This window comes from Manis javanica, chromosome 14, assembly GCF_040802235.1.
Source record: "Manis javanica isolate MJ-LG chromosome 14, MJ_LKY, whole genome shotgun sequence".
NCBI classification, from domain to species: Eukaryota; Metazoa; Chordata; class Mammalia; order Pholidota; family Manidae; genus Manis; species Manis javanica.
The window spans coordinates 79,791,927-79,801,940 of record NC_133169.1 but is presented as its reverse complement, the minus strand read 5'-3'; the positions used below and the strand labels follow the sequence as shown (position 1 = coordinate 79,801,940).

The 10,014-nt window shown below is 61.0% G+C and overlaps 1 protein-coding gene across 6 annotated transcripts; it reads right to left on the bottom strand.

The window, feature by feature from the left end:
• Positions 1-1,273: 1,273 nt before the first annotated feature.
• Positions 1,274-9,207, bottom strand: IBA57 (iron-sulfur cluster assembly factor IBA57). 6 transcript variants are annotated; one of them, XM_073221220.1, is made up of 6 exons: positions 8,792-9,207; positions 5,620-5,734; positions 5,148-5,182; positions 4,488-4,658; positions 2,658-3,001; positions 1,274-2,257 (listed from the first exon to the last, which is right to left on the bottom strand). In XM_073221220.1, the coding sequence occupies exons 1-6, from the start codon at positions 9,130-9,132 to the stop codon at positions 1,866-1,868; spliced, it is 1,398 nt and encodes a 465-aa protein (XP_073077321.1). In that variant the 5' UTR covers positions 9,133-9,207; the 3' UTR covers positions 1,274-1,865. The 6 variants fall into 6 exon arrangements, with proteins under 6 accessions (XP_073077321.1, XP_036873185.2, XP_017518620.3 ...); XM_037017290.2 differs by lacking the exon at positions 4,488-4,658 and having other exon boundaries at positions 8,792-9,206; XM_017663131.3 differs by lacking the exons at positions 4,488-4,658; positions 8,792-9,207 and adding an exon at positions 5,883-8,415 and having other exon boundaries at positions 5,148-5,232; positions 5,620-5,787.
• Positions 9,208-10,014: the final 807 nt, after the last annotated feature.

Sequence of the window (10,014 nt, the reverse complement as noted above, 5' to 3'; positions counted from 1 at the left end):
AGTGTTTCAGGGTTTTTTTAGTTAACAAAGCAGATACATACTTTTAACTTTTCTCTGTGAGGCCAGAGCAGGATGAGGTTTAGGCAGAAAGTTTACACCCATATTTGCCAAGCTCCTAGAAACACTACCACCTGAGGCTATTTCTTTTTTTAACTATGACTGTCCCCTGGGGGTCATGTGCACCACGTGGCCTGCTTACAGCAAAGAGCTGGAGACTTCTGGGGGCACCAGTGTGTCTATTAGGCCAACTTGGTTTGTCCTACAAAGGAAGCACTTCTGCTATGTGGCAGCTTCCGTTCAAAATCAGGGAGAACATGGAATGCATATTCATTTGGATCTGAACCAAACACTCCAAGGTCCTGGTTGCCTGGGCCATAAGGACACATATGGGAGGCAAGGCCCGCGAGGTGGCCTCTCCCCAGGAAGCTGCCCACCCCGGGTGCCTAGCTAGCTTGCTCCTGGACTCATGGCCCCCACCCCATGGCTCTACTCACACTGGTGGGCTCTGACACCACCTGAACACTGCTGCCAACTCTGGGTGCCCATGGAAGCCCAGGCCTGTAACTCGAAGCCAGGACACTGGCCACAGGAGCACACCCACCTACTGCAGGGGCCATTGTAAGGTTGGTTTCCACTAATTCATCCCAGGGTGTGAGAGGCCACCAGTGCATGCCTGCTCCTCGATCATCCTCCCCTGCCAGCAGTGAGGGGTTAACACCTCAGCTCGGGAGTTGTGGTGAGAGGCCTCAGACTGCTGAGGCTGGAGGCCCTGGTTCCTCCATCGGTATGGGGCCCCTAGTCCTTTGTTCATTCCTGGCCGGGTGTTCACCCCAGGCAACACCTGCCTCAGTTCTGGGTGGGGTGGGGGTGGGGTAGTCAGACTCATCTGGCTGTTTCTCTGCTGCAGGGGCTGCCACCCCATGTCACCACCAACTCCAGTCCCTCTTTCTGCCACTGCCCACCCCTACCCCTCCTGCAGCTCCCCACCTCTCCCCGCTGCATCCCCGCAGTCTCTGGGAGGGGGACCTGCCTTGGTGGCCCTAGGACGTACCCTCCATTCCAGCTGGGTGGGCCTGGATGCCTCTTCCCGGGCCACAGACCACAGCTGCCCACTGTCCTGGCCTCTTGCCTCCTTGTCCACCCAGCAAGCTGCGAACTTTGCTAGATACTTTATCAGTGGCTTGGGCTTCCCAGGAAGACCCTGTCCAGGTGACTAGTCTACCCAAAACCAATCCCAGGGGCTTCCCCCAAAACGAAAGCAGAGTTCTGCAGGGCCACTTGTGGTTCACACTTTAATAGCATTGGGGCACCAAGGGGGACAGCTGTCCCCTCAAGAGTCACCATGCAGCAGGGGGACAGAAACCAGCAGTTAGAGGGAGTGAGGTAACATCTTCCTGTAAGGACATAGCTGCTTCTGGAAACAGCAGCAAAAAAGCAAGTGGAAGATCCTGTCCACACCCTGGGCCGCTGTCCAGGGCACCCGCCCTGCCTCTCCCCACCACACTCACAAGGGATCCATGGGGCCCAAGCTGTGGAGCCCGTGTGGAGCACACAGCAGCACTGGAGGATGGTGAGTGAGGCTCATGTCACCGAGGACCCCCCCGCAGGGCCAGTGGTGGCATTCCCGGAGCCCACCTGCCGACCGAGCAGCCTCCTGACCGCCTGCCACGGTAGGCTGATCGAGGACAAGGCCCGGGATGGCCGGCCTTATGGTGGGCAAACGACCCTCAGGCCTACATTTGTGACCTTATCCAAGAACCTGCTCAGAGCTTGGCTCTGCACGGTGGCAAGTGGGCCCCCTTTCAACAGAGGTCCTCCTGGGCACCCTAGATGTTCTGGGGCCTACGGGCACGGGGCACCCAGGGCTACTTGGTGGTCATGGGCCACCAATCCGGCACAAATGCGGTGAGGGTCACCCGGCCACCCTCAGGGGTTCTGATGTGGAGAGGGCCCCTGGCCTGCTCCGAGCGCAGCAGGGCCAACCCCACGTCCCCAAGGCCTGCTCTGTACTTGCCAGCTGCCTGCCCTGACTCCGTGAACACTGCAGCGCCAGGGGCCAGGCTGTGGGCAGGGAGTAGTCCAGTGAGCTGCACCGGGAAAAGGCGCTTGCGCACCACACCCATGTGGTGAGTGCGCGCGGTCAGCTCCTGGCCAATGTAGCAGCCTTTGGTGAAGCTGACGCCGTTCATGAAGGCCAGGTTCGACTCCAGGGGCAAAGCCACTCCCGGTGGCAGGTCCCGGACACCCTCGGGAATACCTGTGGTGGCGGGACAGGGGAAGGGGGGAAGGGAAAGGGGATCACAGGCGGAAACACATAAGGGCTGTAGCACCTCTCCCTCCCACCAGATCCCCCCTTCTACAGGCCCCTCTCGCAGGAACCCCCTGCTGTGGTCCCCTCCTCCCATCAGGCCCCCCCTGCCGGGCCCTCTCACAGGATCCCCTTCCTCCACACCCCCTCCCGGGACACCCCCTCCTCTGGGCCCCTCCTCCTCCCGATGTCTGTCCTCTGACTCCAGGCGGGCCCTCGGTCTGGCCTTCTGTGCTACTCCTACAATAGATGAGCCCTGCCCTCGCCCTCCCACCTGTCTCCACAGCAGAGATTCCCTGGGGCTCTACGCTGGCGCCCTCCTGCCCCCTGCCTAGTCCTGCACCCATACCGTGTCGGTACCGGTGCCGGTGATAATCCCGGACATCCCCAAGCCGGCCCCCGGGCACCAGGGCAGGGCCCTCGTCCTGGGCAAGGAGCCGCCAGCCCATGCGGGCAGTCCGCGGGTCGCGCGTGAGGATGGCAGCACCCTGGGCCTGCTCCCACAGCACTGCAGCCCCACTGGCCTCCTCCGGTACATCAGGCAGCACAGCCCACACACGCAGCTCAGGGTGCAACTCCACTGTGACCTCCCGCCGGATTCTGTACAGCGCCAGATGGCTCTGCAGTGCACCCAGCACACCACTGTCACACTCCAGGAGGAAGGCGGGTGCCTGGTCGGAAGGTGCGGGGACCCTGAAGGAAAAGGCAGGGCTGTATGGGTGCACTGAGAGACAAGGACAGGCGCAGCAGGAGTGGAGAGGAAGGGCGAGGGGGCAGGGGTGGGGGAGGCTGAGGGGTGCTTGGAAAAGAGGAAGGCACACAGGGGCGTGGGGTTGTGTGGGTGTGGGACACATGGGCGCCTACAAGGGTGTGGGGGTGCATGGAGAGGAGGGGTAGGAGGGTGGCACACGGGTGCAGAGGGTAGCGGGTGAGAGGACATGGAGAGGTGGGGGCTAACCGGGGCATTGGGAATGCACGGAGAGGAGGAGAGCAGACGGTTGGGTGGGGAGGCAGGGGCTTACACAGAGGTAGGGAGAGAGGAGGAGGCTAGCGGAGGAGGGTACTGGGGGTGTGGGGGTTGAACAGAGAGGCAAGGAAGCACAGGGTGCATAGGGTGAGGGGTGCATGGTGCACAAACAGGAGGGGGTCACACACAGCAGGAGCGAGGGGAGGCATGGATGTGTGAGGAGGTGGGGGGGCACACATGGGGCACACCAACCCCAGAACCTAGACCTCTGGGCACTGAACCTGCACTCTGTGGGCACTGCACTGGAACCCCAGGACCACTGTAGGACAACCCCCCAGGCACTGGCAGAGCCACACACAGGCCAGGAGCATCACCCCAAAAGGGCAGAAAGGAGAAGGAGCAGTCCACTTTGTGGAGAGGCTGTGGTGGGCAGGTAGGAACCGGTGGTGGGCAGGTAGGAACTGGTGTCGTCCACAGGAGACCAGGCTGGCCTCCTCCAGCCCCAGGGCTTAATGCCAGGCTGAGGGAGGGGCCAGGAGGACCACAGACAGCAGACAGCAGATGCCCCTGCCAAGGGGGATGGGGGTGACTCCTTGCTTGCCTATGCCTGCCTCCCCAAGGTGAGTACTACACAGACCAGGGCCCCGGAACCATCCTAACCCCGCTGGTCCACATCCCCTGGAATAACCTGGAGTAAAAGATGAGCTCAGAGAAGAGGCTAGCACAGCGCAAGGCGGAAACGTCCAGGACCCAACAGGAACATACTGGGGTCCTTATGTAGATGTGGACTGATCAAGGACCCACAGTCTGCTGGTACCCCGACCCCTCCCAGAGTGCACCAGCCCATGTCCCTGACCACCTCCCAGGCAGGGGGGTCCATGCTATCCTTGAGAACCAGTCACCCCCCCCCAGGGGAAAAAGCCAGAGGCTCTCTTGGTGGGCGATCCCTGGAGTTACCCTACAGCACACAGCCTGTCCTTACACGGGTCCCACATATGCAGCCATGGGGCCACAGAACGGGCCAACAATGTGAGGAACAACATCATCAGCCAAGAGGCCCACAGAGGGTGGGGGCAGACCATTCACAGAGGTGAGGCTCAAACAGGACACCAAACAGCCACAAGACCTCAGAGCTGTCGAGGGCAGGAAAAGTTTCACCATCGTCTGTCAGGAGGCAGCCGCACAGACCATGGGAGGCTGCTGTTCACCCACCGGAGCGGCTGGAGAAGCCAACGCAGGAGGTTCAGCAGGGCTGAAGGGGATGTAACCAGCACAAAGTCCCTGGAAAGCAGTCCTTCTAAATCGGGACACACAGCCGCCCTCCGAGGGCCCAGAGCTGCACCCGTGCATGACCTGGAGGAAGGCTCGTGTGCACACGCAAACCTGCACACGAACGAGGCTGCTGTTCAGTCACAATGGCCCAAACCCAGAACAACCGAGGTGCAACCCTCCATGGAACACTCCTCAGCAGGGAAATGACCAGGTCATCAGGCTAGTTGCCGGCACTGGAGGGCATCAAGTGAGGGGACACGACCTCAAAAGACACCTCTGCATACACATCTGACCTGCCACTTCACAAGGGGACAAGTGGGCGGGCCAAGGGCAGAGACAGCAGGTGGGAGGAGGGGCCTGCGATGACAGGTTACATTGGCCACTCCGGGAGCACAACGCAGACCCGCCCGCACACCAGCTCGAGGATCTGGAGGAACCAAGGGCCCAAGGGGCAGCCCGAGTCCAGACTGGTGGTTACCCTGGACTGATTGAATTTTCCCAGCTTCCTGTAAATCTAGTTATTTACAAATAAAGTCACAAAAAAGGGGCTGCTCTTGGGGCAGGCCTAGCAGGCGAAGGGGAGGCTGCAGTCATACCTACCGCATTTTATGGCACGTTGGCTTGGCTTCTTGAACCTTCAATAGGGACCAGAGGCGAGAGGCAGAACGAGGTCAGAGGTGCTGGCCTGGAAGGGGGCAACCAGTGGGCTGGGCCAGCTGATGCCCTGTGTCATCTTGGCTGAGGCAGGCAGCCAGGCTGGGGCTCAGGCACGTCCTGAGACCTGCACCAGGCAGGTCTGAGCCAGAGCTACCACCCACTGGCTCTTTCCCCCCAAACCATCAGGCCAGCGGGGAGGCAGGTCTCAGGGCGTGCTCCCTGGGGGCTGCCCACTCCATGCCAGAGCTGCCACCCCAGCCCTGAGGCAACCACAATGGGCCCCAGACCTCACCCTGTGCCTGGGGCATGGTGGCCAGATAAAGCAAATAAAAACTTGGAAGTTTTATCAGATAAACAGCAATAACTCTGCATAGGATGTCCTTACCCAAAAAAGCCGCCATCAACTGAGGCTCACCTGGGCATCTTGCATTTTTATTTGCTGGACCCGCAGTCCTTGGGGGATCCCCAACATGGCCACAGGCAGAGGGAGGTGGCAGGTGGCTGTGGCTTGCCCAGCCAGTAGGTAGCACCTGGATGCAGCATGTGGTGGCAGCACAATCCCAGGCTGATCCCTCAGCCAACCCTGCGAGGGTGGAGGCTGTGTAGAAACTCCAAATGGGCCACCCAGCCAACCCCTGGCCAGGAGCACTCCCTCTAGGAGTTGATTCCCCACAGCACCTGCCGCCCGCAGTTAGCAGTGTCCTCACTCCATAACTGGTCTCTCCAGACATGGCTGGTGCAAGGTGGCCGGTGGGTCTGAGGCCCCTGAACGCCCTGCCAAGCACTGGGGTGCCCACCGGGGCTGCAGGCTGCTGCAGGACTACCCCAGGAAGATCGCGTCAGGCGGGCAGTGCTAAAACACTGAGGGAGGCAGGGAAGGGGCAGCCTGCAGGGAGGCCAGGCCTGAGGGTGGGGGACACTTAGGCGCATGGGATCAGGGGGTCTGCAAAGGAGCAGGAGATGGTGAGCAGATGCAAGCCAGGACCCACTGCTCTCCTGCCAGTTTTCTGCCACCTGCACAGGCTCAGTGAGGCTGGGAGGTCCACACCAGGGCACTGGGACCTGGAGAGGAAGGAGCTGCCCAACTGCACACAAAGGGGTGAGAAACCATCCCAACCCCACGGCCACCCTGAGAGCACAGACACAGCCTTGAGGGAGCCTGGCCCCACAGGGAAAGCCACTTCAAGGACTGAGACCCAGGAATATTCCCGGTCCAAGAAGAAAAGGCCTTCGAGGAGTGGATGCAGGCCGCAGACTGGGAGGCAAGCTTGGAGTCACCCTGACAAAGGATGTCCTTCAGAATCACAAGACCACTTAAACTCTGCCCCTAGTAAAACCTGGCTGAAAACCTGAACTGGTACCTCCCCGAGAGGGCCTCCAGATGGCAGCAGGCACAAGGAAAGCACTCCTGTCCTGTGTCCTCAGGGAGATGCCTATCAAACCAGGAAACACACCACACCCTGGAGAACGGTCACATCCCACATGGTCACTGTGCTGCCTGACTGGGGCAGGGGGCTCCCACACTTGGCTGGTGGGGATGCAGCGCCACTGGCCACTTCTTACAAAGTCAAACACACTTTCACCAGATGACCTGGCAGCTGTACTCCTTGGTGCCCACCCAGAGGAGGGGATAGGCCCACATGGAAACCCGCATGCATCTTACGGTGGCTCCGCTCACTACTGCCAGCACCTGGAAGCAGCCCAGACATCCTCCAGAAGGCAATGGGTGAAAAGACACTGGGACATCCAGACAAGGGGACGTTTCTCCACTAACGAACCAAGCTAATTTAGCTGTGAAAAGACGAGGGATCCTACTACACAACCCCAAGCACAAGCAGCCAATCAGAGAAACGTGCACTCTGTAGGATTCCAGCCATGATGTTATGGCAAAAGTGAGACTGTGAAGACCCTAGAGACGGAGGGTGTCAGGGATACAGGAGGGAGGGGGACCAGATGATATCAAGGGTGTGTTCAGTGTGCAGGGCAGTAACACCATTTTGTGAAACAGTGCAATGGACACTTACTGAAACCACAGGCCACAGCTCATGGGACAAGCTCTAACGTATCCAGTGGATTCTGGGCCTACCAGCTGGAACAGAAGCACTGCCTGGGGGTGTGGACAGCTGGGGACGTTGTAGCACATAATCTTCCCCTCAGTTATGCTCTAAACTAACACTGCTCCACGAAGGCCAGGTCCAACTTGAGACCAAACAACCAGGCTGAACCTGAGAGAAGGTGCTGCCTGGGGAAATGAGAACAGGTGCTCTGAGGAGCTCACAGGTAGGAAATGAGAAGTGGGGAGGCCGAAATGTCAAATTCCAGAGAGAGGGAGCAAACACAAGGCAGGGAGCAAGCAAGGGAGGTCACAGGGCCAGGCTCCTAGGGGTGCCATCTCCCCAAAGAGAAGAACTAGGACGCTGGCTTGGAATTGCACGAGGGAGACCAGGTCAGGGGATGTCACCTCAGGGCCCTCACTTCCCTCTGCAACAGAACAGCAAGTGGCATGACACCCCTGCTGTCTGAAGGCAGCGTAGCCACAAGAGTGCCATTAGGTGACTGAGACAGCATTTCCACAAAGCAAGAAGTAGTTTGGGTGTGCCCAGGACCATCCTCCAATTGGGCCTGTTCCTGAGTCACAGCACCAACTGGGTACCAACCCAGACAAGGTGCCAATCTGAGCCCCAGGACGTCAGCCTGAAGACCATGGCTTGCAAAGGAAAAACAGCCCCAGTGCCAGCACCACAATTAGGTCGAGACCTCAAAAGTAGTGATGTTTTTGGCCTGGGGCTAGGTGGCCCCCAAGCTGCCAGGTAGAACCACCTGCAGAGATGCAGCAGGTCAAAGGTGTTCTGGAAGTGTACCCTCCACGAGGGAGCAGGAGCAGATCTAGGAAATAGGGGCTCCAGGCAGGTAGGTGAAGACGAGCCCAGGCACCCTGCACCAGGGCATGGGGAATCGGTCCCGAAAGCATGGCCCAGCCATCGCGCACGGTCACAATGACGTCAACACCGACCGAAACAGAACAGAGCCCCGGTGTCGCTGGATTGGGTAGATTTGGGAGGGCACCGGGACATCGCAGCATCAGCCGGCCACGCAGAGACAGCCTGTAGTCGGCCTCCTGGTGCCGGGCCCTGTGCCCACTCCAAGTGTTCTTCCCCGAGTTCTGGGTCCTGGGAGCCCACATCACGACCTCGGGTGCCCACCCCAGGTGTCCCTCCCCAAGTGCCCCGCCCTGGGTGCCGACCCCATAACCTCGGGTGCTCGCCCACCCCAGATTCCCTCCGCAGGTGCCCCTCCCGCACCAGTGCACGCCCCTGGGGGTCCTGCGTGGGGGCTGGCCCCCCTATACCTTGTCCCTCCCGCTCCCATACTGCTGGCTACTCTGTTCCTCCGCTAGGGAACTCCCAGCTCTCCCCCAACTTCCTGGTCCTACTTCCCGGCTCCTCCCACTCACGTCGGTCCCCGCCCAAGCCCCGCCCCATGGATGACCCCCTTCCCCGTTCCCGCCCCTTGCCCTGGGGCTTCTACCCCTGCCCCCACGACCAGCGCCTCTTCAGACTACTCCCAGTTCCTCCGCCGGCTCTCACCGGTAGAGAATGACGTCGTAGAGCGTGCGTCCCTGGACATTGAGAAAGTGAGCGTAGCACACGTGCACCGCGGGCGGGGCCGCACTGTCCGCAGGACTCGGAAGCGGCAGCTCATTGGTCAGCAGCCCCAGGAGGAAGGGCGCCGAGTCCGGCCCGCGCACGCGCACCAGAGCTCGCTCGCCCAGCGGAAAGCAGGCCCAGGTCAGGCCGTCCGCAGAGTTGGCGCCCTGGCGGGCCGAGCCGTGGGCCGGGCGGTACCTCGGAGCCAAACGCAGCCGCCAGCGCCAGGCCACGCCGCCTCTCCCCGGAGCCGCGCCCCGTAGTAGCGCCGCAACCACCATCTCAGAGAAAAATGAGGGTGGGAAAGACTGTGGGCGGTGGGACGGGCGGGCTTGTAGACACTGCGGCCCCTGGCGGCGGGCGGACTGACGTGCCGGGGGGCGGGGTGGGGCGTGTGCTGAGACTGACGGGCCAGGAGGCGGGCCCTGCGACTGGGTGGACTGCGCGGGCGCCGCGGGAACTGGACCTCCGGCTACCTGTCCGCGCCGCCGCGCTCGCGTTGGCTCCTGGTGCAGGTGCGCGCACCTGCGAGGTTCGCTCTCTTAGAGCGGAGTTACCTTGCTTAACGGCGGTGCGGTACGCAGTCCCCGGACTTGCCCGCTCTGCCTCGCGCTTGTCCTCCCAAGCCCCGATCACGCCCCATCCCCTGCATGCCCTGGACCCCGGTGTCCTGTGGCTGGCCGACGCCCTCCTTGGGGTCTCGGGGCCCTGGCACCAGAGGGCTCTTTCCTTAGGGACTGGGCCATCCTTGGGGCTCACCGCGGTCGGGTCATCCGCCTGTTGTGCGCGCTCAGGTTGCCTTCCTGACTGTAGTGAGCAATGCTGTTGTGAACGCGAGCACGGCGCTGAGACCCTCCTTCAGCTCCAAAGGTGTGTGAAGGACCCACACGCTCCAGTGTCCTTTACTTCACTTCCAACACATGCAACACCGAGGGGTGCGGATACACATCAGGCAACAACTGCGGGTACTGCATTTACATCATTCTGACCCTGCCTGCTAGGGATGACATGGGGCCCAATGGTGAGGCGCTTGACCCCACAGGACCGTCACCACTGCAGATGCCCAGCCCAAGTCCAGGCTGTCATGGTGCTGCTTCCTGACCGGCTGGAGACCAGAAGTTCCCACGATCCCTCCCTGGGTTCCATTAATCCAGGACAGTGGC

Coding starts and splice junctions, on each gene's coding strand:
- IBA57 (XM_073221220.1), bottom strand. CDS start 9,132: ATGGTGGTTGCGGCGCTACTACGGGGCGCGGCTCCGGGGAGAGGCGGC. Junction 5,183..5,619: donor TAAAAATGCAAGATGCCCAG/GTGAGCCTCAGT, acceptor TCCCTATTGAAG/GTTCAAGAAGCCAAGCCAAC. Junction 4,659..5,147: donor CCAACGTGCCATAAAATGCG/GTAGGTATGACT, acceptor GTTCGTGTGCAG/GTTTGCGTGTGCACACGAGC.